The sequence below is a fragment of the Lemur catta genome, chromosome 7, assembly GCF_020740605.2.
Source record: "Lemur catta isolate mLemCat1 chromosome 7, mLemCat1.pri, whole genome shotgun sequence".
NCBI classification, from domain to species: Eukaryota; Metazoa; Chordata; class Mammalia; order Primates; family Lemuridae; genus Lemur; species Lemur catta.
Genome location: NC_059134.1, coordinates 59225439 through 59243862, shown reverse-complemented (window position 1 = coordinate 59243862; position 18424 = coordinate 59225439). Strand labels below are relative to the sequence as shown.

General features: G+C 34.7%; 1 protein-coding gene across 1 annotated transcript in view; it reads right to left on the bottom strand.

The window, feature by feature from the left end:
* The window catches only part of FCHSD2 (FCH and double SH3 domains 2), a 251191-nt gene that overhangs the window by 114350 nt on the left and 118417 nt on the right, over nt 1–18424 (bottom strand). Inside the window, exons 6-8 of the mRNA XM_045555521.1 lie at nt 6837–6970; nt 2835–2889; nt 1861–1989 (exon numbers count right to left, since the gene is read on the bottom strand). Coding sequence (XP_045411477.1) covers nt 1861–1989; nt 2835–2889; nt 6837–6970 — 318 coding nt within the window. The remainder of the gene's footprint in view (nt 1–1860; nt 1990–2834; nt 2890–6836; nt 6971–18424) is intronic.

Sequence of the window (18424 nt, the reverse complement as noted above, 5' to 3'; positions counted from 1 at the left end):
CAAAATAATAATGTACCATCCCTGGTTTACTAAAGGCCATCTTTTTTGGCTACAGATTCAATTTTAAAAAACAAAGGATTTTATTTTTGCTGCTGCTTAAGCTAATGTTCATTTTAAAATATTCATAAGCAAAAACATATACAGCTTTGATCTAATGGTAGGCATATATAGGATATAGAGTCAGAACTTTAAGCAAGCTGTGCTAAAAATCATCTTCAGTAAACATGTTGGAAACTGAGTATATGTTATTTCCCTTTAGAAACCATGTTAGAATGGGAGGTCAAGTCTCCAGCTGGTCCTTGTAAGTGTGAAGCACTATGTAACACCTAATAGGACACTAACACACCTGAACCTCTAAGTCTAACACTTTAAGGAACATGTATGCAGAGTTGTCATCTGGGATGTCAAAACAATTCCTTGTCTCTATATTCTAATGCTTATTCTAACCAGCAGAAGTCACAACAGGATTGAAGCTAGGTAATGGGGATTTCAGGCAGTCAAGAAAAAGTTAAGAAAAAATTTTGCAATAAGATACTTCTTGGTCCAGTTTGACTCCCTCCAACACTCTTGTTTTTCCCCGAAGGTCCCAGGATATGTCTTGTCTCTACTTTCAAGGAAAGAACTTGTAGTTTCTGGCCAGAGTTGATCTCTTTCCCAGAGCCACTATTGAAAAAAGAGCACCTGCTCTGGCTATATCCCCAATTTCAATTGCTGATTCGTAAACCACGCAATTCAACTACAGCAGTGTATTTGGTTTGACAGTGATTAAGAACAACACATTTGAGAGGGATGGGTTGAAAATAAGAGAAAGAAAAAATAAAAATGTTTGGGTTCTTGAGACAGGAGAGAATGAGATACAATCCAAAGCAGAGCTTGTTTGCCAGCAACAGTAGGGAACCTGGCAGAAAGTTAAAAATGTTTTCTTCTCCTCCAACCCTTTCTCTTTACTTCAATGAAAGTTAAAGATACATGCATATAGGTGGTATAAACAGGGAAAGACAAGATCAAGTTTGGTTTGACAAACTGTAATCCAACCTATCCGTGTTTCAGAATAATACCTAGAGTACAGACATCTTCATATAACTACTAAACTTTCTTTTGTTTGTCCCATAGGCAACTCAAAATCATAAAGTATTAATGTATAATTTTACCTATAAATTAAGGATAAAATTATGAAATTTTTAAAAATCTAAGCTTTTTGAAAATAAAAAATAGCCAACCTAATTATCATCAAACATGGTTGAAGGCCAAAATTCTGCTTAATAAAAAGTTCAGGCTAAGAGATACACTAAAAATATATACTTTTTAATATGAGATATATAAAATATGCTTTTTTATAAAAATATTTTTATAAAATACCATTTTTTGTAAAAGTTTTTTACATAAATGCTTTTCAGAAAATAAGAATACAACCTAACAACAATAAAAAAAATATTAGTCTTTCTCTGATGATTCAGAAGATACTTGAAGATTCTGCCTGGCTTCAATACTTGATCAATAATGATGCCTTGAGTCTCAGGAAATAGCTCAGAAGCAGTTTCCCAGCTCAGGAGTTATTATCTCATTTTTTAATAACAATCTTATATCATACATATCAATACTATATAGCAAATATCTGCCACAGCTAGGGAATAATACAATCCCTTACTGTGATTTGGCTTTAAACATTTTCTTACACTAAAAATTAATTCTGAATTACCTGAAACAGAGATTATCCAAACAGTATCAAGTATATTCCAATGAAATCCAAAGTAGCCTGACTACTACCCTATAGACTCAATCCCATATACTCAACACCCAACTCATCAGTTGTTTTTGTTTTTAATGAAGCAAAATTACCACAAATATTAAATGTATTACCTTCATAATGTTAACTAAATCTATTTGATAGTAGCGATCCTGATGTGCATTTGCTGCTGCTAGTGTAAGAAGATAATCATTCCTTGCGTGGGTAGCCTTGGAATTACATTCAGATCGCCGGGCTTTTAACTAAAACATAGTAAAAGAAAAAAAGTCATTGAAAACTCATATTGCACTGCAAAACATATAAGAATACTACTCTCAGTTGACAGTTGATGGCTTCACACCAAGAATAAGGCAACCATGTAGGAAAAACATTTATGTGTATATAATAATTATTCATCACTAATGAGGAATGAAACAGTGATTAGTCCTGTTACACATGGTAAGAACATTTTCAAATATTTATTAATTACGCTTAACAGACTTCTGGAGCTTTCTAGAAAATTTCAAAATATCTTGTTTGTTTTATTCAGATGAGATAATAACGTTTCCAAAATTAAGTACATACCTTGTCTTTGAAGACATGGGTAAATCTAGCAGAGTTAGAAAATAGTTTTTAAAAAATCAGCACCCCTAATGTGCCAGAAGAACTGCATGCTAGTTGGGAGCCTGGCAGCCAAAACCAGGTCGCTAAGCTTACTTAATCAGGCATTCCACAGCTGGAAGGTTCCACAGGCAAAACTCACTTGCATCTAGCCCAGAATATCTGCACTAGGGTCTATGCTTGAATGAAATAGATTTTGTAGAACTTTCTAAAGCCTCTGGACTAGGAGCTTAAAACAACAGCCTACCTAAGCAGGTAAGGTATAGAAACTTATCCCTAAAGCAGTCTTGAGAAGCAAGCTGTGTCCAAAGTGTTGATGTCTAGGTGAAAAACCTCCATGAACTAGGATGGAGGGTTACGAGTTAATGACTTTAAAATGCTTCTCTACGGTAGAAATAATCCACCTCCAGCCCTCAAAAAGATCCAGTTCTTTATTTTATAAACTGAGAGGTTTCTCAATTGTGAAATACACTTTTTAAAAACTCACCTTTACACTTGCCTTCTGTAAACTGATTCTTGATTGAAAAAGACTAAGTTTAGATCTATAATAAAAATAGAAAAGTATGTTTAATAAAATAATCAAATTATATCATAATAAAATTACTAAATATTACTGAATTATTTCAAATGACTTTTTGAAGATACTGTTTTAAAAATGAATTTGAAAATGGAAAACCAAGAGCAATTATTATTTTCCTTTATTTTATTACAGGAAGAATTTAATATTATGGTAAACTAAGAAATATTAGGATTAATAACAATATACTGAATGACAAAAAAATTTGATAAAGAAAACATCAAAATATATTGGTGTCTCCTAATAAACGACAGTCCTAATCTATAGGTTATTTCCAGTATCATACAACTTTACACACTTTAGTTTTTGCAAGGAAGGTCAGACAAACCCAGGGACAACCAACCTATAGAGGCAAGGGTTAAGCAGGCTTTCAGGGCTGTGTGTCAAAGGCTGTAACAACACCAGGAATGTGATCTACAGGCTGTAGAAAGCCCTTATTTCCCCCATTAAAAGTTTTTCTTGTTTGGGTACCTGCGTATGTGCCCCCTCTACTCTTAAGGGTATTCCCAACTTACTGAGAAAGTCCCTGGACCCTCTGCCCTGTATATTTTGTTCTCTATTTAATATTCTCCCACTCTGGTGTTCTTATCTCCCTTGATCCCTTTCAGTTCAGGAAGGGAACCATAATCTAACAGTCAGTAGCAAAAATATGTTGATTTGACCCAAACAACTAGAGATAACCATAGGGTGAAAGTCAACACACAAATGCTAAGGAGCAAGCAACACTCCCAGGACCAGTGATTTTTTTTTGAAGGTGCAATGTTTGTCTTGACTGCACTGTCATGGTGATTGCCAGGGGAGAATTCAATGCATGTGCTGGCAGCTATGCCCCATGAAGTAAAGTTGCAGACCAACTTGGGATTGTAAGATGGAGCAGCCAGCCTCTGCCGAGCCAATGTAAAGGGGATAGCAAATGCAGCCTCTTATCTTTCTAACAAGAGAGAAAACATTCAGGGATGAACACATGTGCGTCCCAACTACTTGCCCATCATTAAAAAAAAACACTGGTCTAAGATATTCCTGTTATTTTCTACCTTGTCATATTCATATTTCATGGAGTTTTTGTTTTTATTAATCAGATTCCTATTCATTTTGATCTAGAAAAGCAAAGGCCACAAACTCAAATCTTAGAGAGAGAGCCTTTCAGGGTAAGAAAGATTGTTTATGGGGTATTTCCAGTTCTTCTTTTTCCATAGTCATTATCCAAATAGACCGAGTTGCACCTGGATCTTCCAGTATAAGGTTTTAACTTTCTAGCTTCTGCTTTATTTGCTAATCTTCATATACTTCTTGCATGGTATTAAGGTAGGCATCAGAGATAGAATAAGAGAATACTTTCTATCAAAGATAACAATCTAGAAAAAATAAGACAGGATTTTTACAAACCATATGCTACACAAATACTGAACTATATTGCATGCTACTCTTTACTATCTACCCTTCAAATGTTAACATTCCCTGGGGTTCCAAACTCAACTTCTCATCTCATTCTACAAATGATTTCATCCTTATAACTATCACCTGATAGGCAACTGACCCCCAAAGTGAGATCTTAAGGCTTAAATTCTCATCTAAGCCAGCTATTTGACTACCTACCAAACATATTTAATTCAGTATCTCCCAGGCTCTTCAGAATCTACATATTCAAAATGGAACTCATTATGTCCTTCAAAATTGTATACCTCTTCCTTCTATGGTCTCTCATCATCTGTTAAATCATCTATCAAAACTATATGTAGTCCAGTTTCATTTCCACTTCCTGATCTTCCTTCCTATCTCTACTTAGGAAAATCATATTTATTCTTCTAGATTCTGCCCAAATGTCACTTCTATAAAGCCTTTCCTTATCATTCAGCAAAATTAATCTCTATATTTTCATGCTTTCATAACAGTGTTTTCATATTACTACTGTAAATTACTAGTGCCTAGGTGAGTGATTTTAGGCATTTAATTTCTTCAAGCTTATTGTGAATAAACAAATCATAAAGTTACTTTTAAACACATTTTCTAATTCTAGGTTTTAAACTTCTTGAGGGCACAAAATTTAGCTTACTCATTCTTGTACCCAATATAACGAAATTACTCAACAAACATTTAGTGAATGAATGAAGATAAAGAGGCACTTCTTTCTCTTGTATTAATTTTCCAGGAAGGTTACACACTGAATTACTATGTCTAACTTGTCGTACATCTCTGATTTTGTCCCATGTTAGAAGGCAGTTCCTTGTGATCAGCTCTGTGAATTAGACCATCAAATCTACACTTCTTAGGAATAGCCTACCACTGTCCTCATTTTTACCCAGTGAGCTATGGCTAAATTAGGTATTTAAATATGCTCTACCAATTTGTCAATTCTCTGTTGTAGAATCCCTGGGAATTTAAAAAAGAAGTTCCTAAAAACCACCATGCCAGGATATTCCTAATGGGATCTACTAATCTAAAAACTTCAGGTTGGCCAGGCGGGGTGGCTCACGCCTGTAATCCTAGCATTCTGGGAGGCCGAGGCGGGAGGATCACTTGAGGTCAGGAGTTCGAGACCAGCCTAAGAAAGAGCAAGACCCTGTCTCTACTAAAAAATAGAAAGAAATTAACCGGACAACTAAAAATATATAGAAAAAGTTAGCCGGGCATGATGGCACATGCCTGTAGTCCCAGCTACTCAGGAGGCTGAGACAGTAGGATTGCTTGAGCCCAGGAGTTTGAGGTTGCTGTGAGCTAGGCTGACGCCATGGCACTCCAGCCCAGGCAAAAGAGTGAGACTCTGTCTCTAAATAAATAAATTATTTATTTAAAAAAATGTAAAAACTTCACGTCTTTGTGAGAAGATGGGTTGACTGACTCTATGAAAGTACAGGAAATATTTGTATGCTCAAAAAATAAAACAATAAAGAATAAACTAAATTGGGGAAATATTAAGTATGTTTTTCTGTAACATCAAGTACTTGATGAGTACTCATTTACCATCTCTTGCTACTAAATAAATGTTCTAGGAGCCCCTGCATTTTCACAAGTTGCTAATAAGGTTGTTTAAATTTCCTGCAGATAAAAACCATATTAGAAAGACAGGCCCCTCCTGGCTGGTCTGTTTGTATAAGTGTTCAAAGCCTTTCTGATTTCATGACTAGGAATTCAGACTCCTAGAATCTGTATCGGTCAGCACATTGAACCAGAGTCTCAGTTCTCCTTCTCACAGACCTCTTCAGAGTACAGTTCTATAACATAGGTTTATTTTTTCTCATCAACTTTTTACCTGTCCTCATCATTGCAAAAATCTCCATCACTTGCTTTGTATCTCCTTCTATTACCAATTGCCAGTTCCTTTCCTTGTTGTTCTCAAAACAAAGGACTTGTAATTCATATATATTGAAAGGGAAATTCACACAATTGCTAAAGCATACATTAAAAAGTATATTTACTAGAATTTCAGGTAGAAGAAAGAACAATGCCTGGGGCAGGGTTTCTATATGGAGGTCAGTGCTCCTGTTCATTTCATGTGTCCATGGTCCTCCCGTGGCATCCTGAGGATCAGAGATTTCCAACTACAACTGATTTAGAGTCTAGCATGAGAAAAATGAGGCTCTTAAACCCTGATATTCAGACACCATAGCAACTTTAACTAGAATTTTGATAAGCTTTCATGTCTGTAAATACAATGTTCACTTATCTTCTTTCCTTTTCAAAATTTAATTTAATGTGGGAAAAAACCCAATGTAGCAAATATTCCCATTTTGCTATATTAAACTGAATAAAAATCAGCCAATATAAAAAATGTGATCTAAAGTATATAACCTATGTAGGTCAAATGAAATCAATACTACCTGAGAATGAGTCTATGCCCTGTATTAACAAAGGTATTAGCAAAGATAACATTTATTTGCATAATCATTTCTTCAGAAATGCTAAAACACATACTTTGCCTCGATGTCAGCTTTCTCCCGTACTGCATGAGCCATCTGTTCAGTCTCAAAGTACTTCTTTTTGCCTTTAGCTAAATCTTTCACTGTCTCTTGTAATTCAGTTTGGATCTTTGTCAACTGGTCCACACACTGTAAAACATAAAAGTGCAATTATTACAATTTTAGTTTTCAGGCTTACAGAAAATGACTTTGTCCTAAGGACTATGCATTATGCCTTCAGGATGGAAACCCAGGAGAAGAATCAGCACTTTTAGTGTCCTTCAAATTACTCATTCAAATCCAGTAAACAGCTGGTACTCCCATGTCACGTACTACATCAAATATTGTCACAGTTTGCCTAACAACTGTGCTTTCAGAAATAACCTGAGTGCTGCTGCTGACTGACATTAAATTAAGGTAAGGCATAAAAAGAGCTACTATGAAAATGCTCTTACTGTCGGGAGATGTAATGGTAATAAAGGCAAAAGAATAATGCAATCCTATATTTCTTCATAATCTTAATAAAATCTCTTTACATGTTTTAGGGTAACTGATGGTATAAAGGGTACTGAAGAATTCACCCCTAGTCATGGAGTGAAACCTGAGAATTCTGATTTGATAAGCCCAAGATGAAGGAGAGAAGCAGGAAACCTGCATACCACAAACAATTATTTATTTAATAATGTTCTTCAATCCTCTGATCACATAACAGTTATTCATCAAAACTATCCCCTGCCCAACCACTTGGATACACATATACATTCTAGGAGAAGGGATGGACATGATAATTCAAAGAAATGTTTAATCAATAAATTCTTATGACACATTGGGGCCAAAGTAACATTGGATCCTTCTTGTTATCCAAAGGGGAAGTCATTTCCCCCAGTTTGAAACACACCACTGAGAAGTTTCATAGCCCAAGGCCAGCTCAGAGAAGTCACCAACTAAAAACTTCTGAGCCTGTAATACCACTGGCAGAAACTGACAAAAGCTCAGGAAAGCAGGAGACACTGGTGAAGGACTATTGTGCAAGGCTGAAGAGTGTGGAGGTGACCAAGGACATGAGAAGAGCAAGGATAAAGCAAGAATAAACTTAAACTTACACATATGGCATACAGGCTACTTCCCCAGAAACTGTTAGGTGTTAAGAAAGGACTACTTTACAGGGGGTGAGAGATCTATAAGGTTCTGTGTGGGTAGGTAAAAGCAAAATAACCACTCACATTTATCAAGCACTTAGTAAGTGTCAGCCTGTGAATAAACAGTTTTAAAAAAACAAAATAAAACCCTTTCTCTTCTGCACAAAAATTGGACCTTTGTTTAACTTTCTAGGTCTGTGTTTCAATAGAAACCTGATGAGAAGACCTAGTGTCAGCTGTGTTATTAGGCAACATTGCTTATGAACCCTGACAGGTAAATTGCAACAGTTTGAAAAAAACTACAAATGAACTATAAATATCTGATAAAGAAACCATGGCTTTCGGCTTCTGTGAGTACAGTGATTCCTGTATCTGGGCATATCCCTTGTAGGGACCCTAGAAGCTCTGTCTATAGAGGTGTAATAAAAGATTTTAGTCTCCTTTAGGGCCTAAGGCTGGCCCCACACATGTGCGTCTCACTCCCTTGCCCCAGACCTCTCACCTGGAGAACCAAACAGAATGACTGGTAGGCTGTGTGAACTGAGACATACGCTGGTAGGAGAATTAATTCCATTAATGCCAGACGCCACTTTGCTGGCAAAGTGCAATTCCTGTACTATGTCCTTCTACGTAACCTCTTGAGAGGTGTGGCCTACGATAATCACGAGAGTCTGAATGCTCAGTTACACTTAAAAAGACCCTTGTGGGCACTGCGCAGGCCCTATGTTTCGCAGTTTATAGGTATTATCACATTTCATTCTTAAAACGACTCTGTGAAAAAGTTATTCGGAGTAGTAGTCCCATTTTAAGATGAGGAAACAGACTCAGAGGTTAAATAATTTGCTCAAAGTCATATACCAAGGAAGTAATGACCATGTAACCCATTAAAGTGTGTACCCTAGTTTTGTGATGACCATGTTTTTAAGGTCTCATACAGAGATACTTTACCTTACAATAGTAAGCTTTTTGAAAAAATTCATATAACACAAAATTCACCTTTTTAAAGTATACAATGCAGTGGTTTTTAGTATATTCACAAGGTTGTACAACCATCATCATGATCTAATTCCAAAACATTTTCCTCACCCCAAAAAGAACCCTGTACCCATTAGCAGCCATTCCTCATTTCTCCCCAACCTCCCAGGAACCACTAATCTATTTTATGTCCTCTGGATTTCCTATTCTAGATATTTCATATAAATGGAATCATATAACATGTGGCCTTATGTGTCTCACTTCTTTCACTTATCATGATGTGTTCAGGGTTCATCCAAGTTATAGCATGTATCAGTACTTCATTCCTTTTTCTGCTCGTTGTATGCATACACTAAAAGTAAGCATTTATCTTATAGAAAAATCTTTCCCCTTAAATTTTAATAGCCCTGGGGGGATAAGAAAAAAATTTAATAGTCCTTATTGTATACAAAGCTCTTATTTAATAAATGATACAATGACAATCTGACATTCCCACAGAGAAGTGCTAAGCATCCTAATAATGTTGTGCTTGCAGTTGTGAAGAGCTGAGGGAGTGCTCCATGGCTACAATTTGATAATAAGAACCAAAAATTGGGCATGGTCTGAAAAATACAAGTGTGTTTAATGAGAAAATGTGATAGGCTATTTCAAAGAGTCAGGTATAAGGTATCTATATCCAAAGTGTTCTAAACTGAAGGTGCCTGGCCTCAGGTAAACTAATCAATATGGTTTAGGCCGAAGGGAAGCCCAAAAGTCCTGTAGTAATATACATGCACTGAAAAGGTCTGCTAATTTTCTTTTTTATTTTTTAGTTCATTGACTTTCTTTATTGCTTTTGTTTTCTATTTCATTGACTTCCACTTTGACCTTGATTATTACCTTTCTTCTATTTGTTTTGCATTTATTTATTTATTATTTTTTTATTTCAGAATATTACAGAGGTACAAACATTTTGGTTACTTGAATTGCTTTTGCACAGTTTGAGTCAACGTTATAAGTGTGCTCATCACCAAATAGTGTGCATTGTATCCATCAGGTGCGTATTTACCCATCTCCTTCTCCCCTCTCCCACTTGCTTGATTTCTGTTGAGTTTTACTACTGTATGTGCACATGAGTTTTGATCAATTAGCTCCAATTTAATAGTGAGTACATATGTTGTTTGATTTTCCATTTTTGCAATACTTCACTTAGAAGAATGGTCTCAAATTCCATCCAGGTTGTTACAAAGGCACTAATTCACCATTTTTTTATGGCTGAGTAGTGCTCCATGGTATACATATGCCACATTTTATTAATCCACCCATGTATTGATGGGCACTTGGTTTGATTCCATATATCTGCAATTGTGAATTATGCTGCAATAAACAATTGAGTGCAAGTGTATTTTTGATAAAATGACTTTTTTTCTTTGGGTAAATACCTAATAATGGCATTGCTAGATCAAATGGTAGGTCTACTTTTAGTTCTTGGAGATATCTCCATACTACTTTCCACAGAGGTTGTACTAGTTTGCAGTCCCACCAACAGTAGATAAGTGTTCCTTTCTCTCCACATCCATGACAGCAGCGGTTGTTTTGGGACGTTTGGCTTGAACTCCCCACTCAAGAGACATAGGCTGGTTGAGTGGATAAAAAAATACAAGCCAAGTATCTGCTGTCTCCCCATCTAACCCACAAGGACTCATTCAGATTCAAGGTGAAGGGATGAAAAACAATATTCCATACAAATGGAAAGCAAAAGAAAGTTGGTGTAGCCCCTCTCACATCAGATAACATAGACTTCAACTCAACAAAAGTAAAGAAAGATAAAGTTGGTCATTATATAATGGTGAAGGGAACAATTTCACAAGAAGACATCACAATCCTAAATATTTATGCACCCAACACATGTGTGCCCAGATTCATAAAGTAAACCCTACTTGATCTAAACAAAATGATAAACAGCAGCATCATAATAGCTGTAGACTTCAACACCCCACTGACAGAATGGGACAGATCCTCCAAGCATAAAATAAATAAAGAAACAATGGCCTTAGATAGGACTGTAGAATAAATGGGACTAACAGACATTTACAGAACATTCTACCCCAAAACAAGAAATATATGTTCTTCTCATCAGCTCACAGAACATTCTCTAAGACTGATTACACCTTAGGCCACAAAACATGTCTCAACAAATTTAAAAAAATAGAATTATACCATGTATCTTCTCAGACCACAGTGGAATAAAATCAGAAATCAACTGAAACAGAAACACTCAATTCTACACAAAGTCATAGAAATTAAACAACCTACTGCTGAATGATTATAGGGTCAAGGAGGAAATCAAGATGGAAATCAAAAGATTCTTCGAACTAAATGACAAAGGAGACACAGGTTATCAAAATCTGTGGGATTCAGCAAAAGTAGTCATAAGAGGAAAATTCATAGCCTTAAAATGCCTATATCAAAAAGACAGAAAGATCACACATCAACAATCTAATGAATTGTCTCAAGGAACTGGAAAAGTAAGAGTAAACCAATCCTAAACCAAGTAGAAGAAAAGAAATAACTAAGGTCAGAACCAAATGATGTCGGTAACAAAAGAATTATACAGAAGATTAATGAAACAAAAAGTTGGTTCTTTGAAAAGATAAACAAAATTGATAGGTCTCTCACTAGAGTAACCAGAAATAGAAAAGAAAGGACCCTAATAAGCTCAATCAGAAATGAAAAAGGAGATATTGCAACTGATACCACAGAAATACAAAATATCATCTCTGATTACTATAAAAATCTCTAAGCACATAAACTTCAAAGTGCTGAGGAAATGGAAAAATTCTTGGAAACACACAACCTCCCTAGGCTCAATCAGGAAGAAACAGAAATCCTGAACAGAACAATATCAAGCAACAAAACTGAAGCAACAATAAAAAATTTCCCAACAACAACAACAACAACGGGTCTGCTAATTTGAATATTGTAAGAGGAAAGTAAACACTGTAAGCCAAAGGTTTCCCTGGGAATTGCACACCATCTGGAGAGGGTCTCAATATATCCATACAAATAAATATCATGGGTACCTGTGCATGAGCAAACATTCACACACACATGCACTCACAAATATGTGCATAGCCACTCGCTCCTTACCTCTCTCATTGGAAGAACAAGACATCTGTCCTTAATCCTGAGACCAAACATCTTATGGAGATTATTTAATTCATTTCATCTATAAGAAGTTTTAATTAACACATTACTTTCTATATGTGCCACAATGCCAGATGTATTTTCTTATAATTTATATCTTTAAAAGAATTTCTCTAGTAAACTCAACTTGATTCTATTTCTACTTGCTTTCGCCCCTTTACATAAGTTTCTAAAATACTGCATCGAACATTATTAGAAATAGCCTGTGTGTACAATGAAGAGATCTCCCATGATCCTTTCTTCTCTAGCATTTAGTAAATTCGCAATGAAATATTTTCTACCACCCAAGTGAACTGTTTCAATTCAGAGTAATTTGGATTCTTATAAATGCTCTGTACATAGCAAAATACCAAAAATATTTATTAAATAAAAGTCATCAAACTTAATTTGCAAAAGAAAAGATTACCTGGGAATCCCTTTCCAATTTTTAAAATAAATTTCTTCTATAGGAATCCAGTTTTCTGGAGTGGACTAAGTTATATACTTAAACAGAAGCTTAATAATGCCTATATTAAGAAAAGCCTTGGTGTATATACGCAAAGGAAATGAAATCACTACCTTATAAAGATATTTGCACTCCCATGTTCATTGCAGCATTATTCACAACAGCAAGATATGGAAACAACCAAAGTGACTGTAGATGGATAAAGAAACTGTGGTGTATATATGTACAATAGAATATTGTTGTGTTAAAAAAGAAGATCTGCCATTGCCACAACATGGATGAACCTAGAGGACATTATACTAAGTGAAATAAGCCAGACACAGAAAGAAAAATACTGTGTGATCTCATTTAAATGTAGAATATTTTAAAAAAAAAACAAAAAAAGAACAGGAAAAAAGTTGAATACACAGAGGTAGAAAATAAAATGGTGATTACTAGGGGTGGGGCAGGGGAGGAAATGAGGAGATAGATACAAAATTGCAAATATGTAAGATGAGTAAGTTTAGAGATTTAATTGTATACAACATGAGGAGTATATTTATTAATATTATATTGTATTTGAGATTTTTTCTAAAACTTTAGGTACTCTTGCCACACATGCATAAAAGATAATTATGTGAAATGATGCATATGTTAACTTGCTTGACTATAGAAACCAGTGCACTATGTATATGTATATCAAAACATCATGTTGTATACCTTAAATTTATACAATAAAAAGAATAAAAAATCACGAAATTATTAAATGATACTTCAAGATACAGTCATCATTATCTAGAATATAGAAACTACAAGATGACTGTTTTCTTCAACAAATATTCTTCAGAGAAAAAACGAAGGAGATCCTTAGATCAAAAGAGACATTAAAGAGAGAGTAGGGGTCAGAGGGTGGGGGAAATGGGGACATGTTGGCCAAAGGGTATAAATTTGTAGTTTTAAGATGAATAAGTTCTGGAGACCTAACATACAGCATGGTGACTGGTTAATAATAATGTATTATACACTTAAAATGTGCTAAGAGAGTAGATCTTAAGTATTATCACCACACACACACAAAAAGGTGTGAAGTGGCAGATATGTTAATTAGCTTGAATTTGGTAATCATTTCTCAGTGTATACATATATTAAAACATGTTGTACACCTTGAATATACACAATTTTTGTCAATTATACCTCAATAAAGCTGGAAAAAAAATAAAAAAGAAAACCTTTGATGTGACATATGCACAGTTCTTTCCCAATAGTTGTCTGCAATGAGCAGGCACAAAAATGATGTGCATTAATGCTTACATTAGTTTACATTCGGGCTAAGGGATCATATAAATGACAAACTTGGATGTTACAATTCACGATCCTACTGAAGAAATTAAAAGTATGGTCACTCAGTATGACATAGATTCTATAACAGACTTGTTAATAATTTGAACACAGAAATAAAAAAAGTAACCTGGGCCAAAACATCAAAGTCCTATAAACTATTAAGTTCTCTGACCTAGTAATCATGCCTGGAAATTTATCCTAAGAAAATAATTAAAAGAAAAAAGTTAACTTTTACTGCAGACTCAGTGGTAATATCTAAAACATAGGTATAATTAAAGCAAAATAAATGGAAAATTCATTTAGCAATAAAAAAATAATAAACATAAAGGTTGTGTAGAAACACAGACAATTAATTAGGAATGGAAAGAATGGGGGAAAGGGAATACCGTAAAACATTATGTACTAATTACAACTATTATAAATACTAAGGGATAAAAGGAGTAAGAGAATTAAGTAGTTTCCCTATTATCTAAGAGTTATATGTATTTTTTTGTAAACCTGTTTAAATATTAAGCTTCAAGGATTTTTTTTTTTTTTTTTTTTTTTTGAGACAGAGTCTTGTTCTGCTGCTCGGACTAGAGTGCTGTGGTGTCAACCTAGCTCACAGCAACCTCAAACTCCTGGGCTAAAGCAATCCTACTGCCTCAGCCTCCCAAGTAGCTGGGACTACAGGCATACGCCACCATGCTCAGCTAATTTTTTCTATATATTTTTAGTTGTCCAGTTAATTTCTTTCTATTTTTAGTAGAGACGGGATCTCGCTCTTGCTCAGGCTGGTCTCAAACTCCAGAGCTCAAATGATCTGCCCGCCTCAGCCTCCCGGAGTGCTAAGATTACAGGCGTGAGCCACCACGCCCGGCCTATAAGGATTTTTTAAAGATTGTATAGGATTTAGAATTAGGAAGTAGTATATTCAAATTCCTGCTCTGTTATTTACTACCTAAGTCTCTTTTAATATTTTTCTAGCCTTAGTTTCATCATTTGTAAAATAATATTAAATAATACTTTTATAACTATTACATTGTTTTAAAAATCAAATGACACTATAAGGAATATGGTAGCAGTTTATAAACTTTAAAGTGTTATAAAAATGTAAATCAATATTTCAAGAAAGGTGAGTAAACCTAGTATAAATGAGAAAGTATAGACAAAAGCATGCTAAGTAAATATAAGAATGGCCAAAAGTCTTAGTTTGTTGTGGCTCTTGTTCTGATTTATAAGCAAATGTCAGCATACAGAAAATGATTTGGAAAAGGCTAAGATATAATTCTCATCATAATTTTTCATTATCATTCTCATTATAATCTCAGGCCATTCATAATTGTAATGTGCCTGTGTTTATCCCCAAATATTATAAAAGAAAACAGCCCTGGTAGAGAAAATTTTCAAAAGAACGTGAACTTTAAAATGTTGTAGAGAGATAATTTTAAATAAAAATTGGTCAGATCATGATGGAATAACTTGGATCAGACTACCTTCCTCTAGTCTGGAAACTGTAAAAGTTGGACAAAATACATTTTTTAAAACTGTCAGCATTAAAGAACAACAATGTACACTGATCTGAAGGGACTATGAGACCTGTGAGAACGGAAATACACCTAGGTGAGCTCTACATTAAAGCTGACTTTTTTTCCTCAGGGCATTTGTTGAATCAGGGCAGAAAGAAATATGACATTAAAAAGGTGACATTCTTGTTAGACAGTGGAGACAGAGGCTGGAGTTCAGCAATGCCAAAAGAGCAGGAACTTGAGAGGCAAAGATCTGGAACTTGCTGAAAAACAAGTCCAAAAATCTGTATGCAATTTCCCCTTGAGTTAGTAATTGTGCTTGGTGAAACTCCAAGAAATCCAGTAGAGAACAGTAGCTGAGAGGCTAATGACTGAGCAGAGATCAGAGGATCAGAGCAGATACATGATGTTGAGAAGACAAAAGTTAGAGTTCAAGTTAAAGTAGAAGGGTCTTGGTTAACACCCTATGCTTTCAGTTAAAACCCTAGGAGTAAGTGAAACAGACCAGCCCTAAAAAGCCTCAAATCAGACCCTAACAGGACCAAGGTGATCTAATAGCATGCCATCTGCCCGCCAGAAGAAAATTTAACCTTCTTTGGAAATAACATGTTCCAGAGCCTCTACAATTTTTATCCACAATGTCCAACACTGTGAGGCATACTAAAACAGCAGACTCAAATAACTGAAAACCAAGAAAAAGAGCAGGTAGTAAAAACAAATGTATAGTGATTCAGATAATGAAATTATAAAAGAGATTAGGAGTAACATGTTTAAGAGGATAAAGGAAAAACATGAAGAATTGTATCAGAAACACAGAATATAATTTTAAAAAGTCAGATACAAATCCTAGAATTGAAAAATACATTAAGATTTCAAAAGATAAGTTTTAAAATCAGATTAGAAACAGCAGAAAGAGTGTTAATGAACTACCAGATAGAGCGATGTAAAATATTCAGATTGCAGTACAGAGAGAAAAGAGTGGAAATACAGAAAATGCAGAAAAAATACAAAAGACATATTGGACAGAGTCAAAAGGTCTAACAGCACAAAAGTCATAATTGGGAGGTAGATGGAATTATTCTGTTGGAAGGTTTTTATATTGTTCATGAGGTGGTAAAAAACTAATTAAAGGTAAACCATAATAAATTAATTTGGAACAAAGTTTGGGGAATAGTAAAATTATCGATTCAAGGCAATATAATAAGTTAGGGAGGCATATTGGAATCCCAAGGGCAATTACTAAAAGAATAATATAGGATTATAAAATTAAGAGGCTAACAGTGGAGGAAAAATTAATAATACAAAATAAAAGTGCAAAAAATATACAAGATTGCTCAATATGACTAACTGTCAGGGAAACGCAAATTAAAACAACAATAAAATATTACCTCACACCTGTTAGTGTGGTTATTTAAAAAAAGATTAAAAATGTGGCAAGGTTGTAAAGAAACTGGAACCTTTGTATATTGTTGGTGAGAGTGCAAAATGATGCAGCTATTATGGAAAGCAATTCTGGTCATTTTATTGAAACATTTGGGAAGATGGAAAATCTGGATGGCTATCTGTAAGATTTATAAATATGGCAGTTTGGGGGCTACCATTTGGAGAGAACTGCAAATGAATGAAGTCACTGAGAAAAGCAGAGCTAATAGATGGAAAGAAAGTCTAAATTCTAATACCATCATTTCAGCCCCATGCCTGAAGTTGTAGAATTTTCAGTTATACAAGCTGATACATCCTCTTCTTGGCTTAAGCCAATTTGAAGTGGTTTTCCGTCATTTGCAATGTCAGAGTCCTGACACGTATGTCCTGTATGTACTCAACGTTTAACAATTGCTTAGATGGAACATAAACAGCATTATTATCAGCTATAGTATACAATAAGCTAATTCATAGATATGAGGACCCATCAAATCTCACCAAACATTGCCCAGGAATATTGGTTAAATTCAACTCTGAGAGCCATGCCATGAAGGGAAGAGAAAAGCACCAGAGGTAGCTAAATGATTTTAAAACATTATAATATTGAGAAAGGTAAAACTTTCCAGTAATTCAATTAGAGATTTGGTAAATGCACTGAAAATTTTAAAAGCAGTATTTCCTCCTGGCTAGGAAGTTATACTAGTATTAATTCTCTGCCTTTACCTTCTCCACAGTTTCTGCACTATCAGAAACACACATACATTTTCTTCCAACTCAAAATCACTGGTCATTGGTCATAACATTTATTCACCATGTTTGTTTTGAAAGAAATATTTTTTGACAAAAGTAAAACATAGGCATTCTTAAACAAATGTATTTAAAGCAACTGATATTAGGCAAATGCTCTAAAAAATTTTTACACATATAAACATACACTTTTTTGGGGGGGGGATAGAGTCTTGCTCTGTTGCCCCAGATAGAATTCAGTGTTGTCATCACAGTTCACTGCAACCTCAAACTCATGGGCTCAAGCGATCCTCCCACCTCAGCCTCCCAGAGGGTTAGGATTACAGGTGTGAGCCACTACTACCAGCCCACATATACCTTTAATATATTGATTTCATGCTATTGAAATCATCTTTGGCAAACAGGGAAGATTAGGGTTTTTTAGTTTTTATTTGTAAAACAGTTCAGAAAATCCAAAGAACAATTATAATCAAAACACTAGATGGCTTCTAAAATATTATTTTTTAAATAATTACTTTAATATTTTCTAAAGTATTAATACTTCCACAAGAAAACAATTACTTATTAGGTACCATGGAAATCTCCATTTCTATAACTCTATTTCCAAAAGGGCACAATTCAATCATCTACTTTTGACAGCACTTTAAAAACAAAAAATCACATTAAACAATGACATTTTCCTATGAACTTTTTATTTCTGTATAATCAAAGAAATAGGTCTAGCTGAAAAACATTTACTCATGTGCAACCTATATAATTAAACTTTAGACTCCATTGGTTTTTTTTTTTTTTTTTGGAGACAGTCTCGCTCTGTTGCCCAGGCTAAAGTGCTATGGCATCAGCCTAGCTCACAACAACTTCA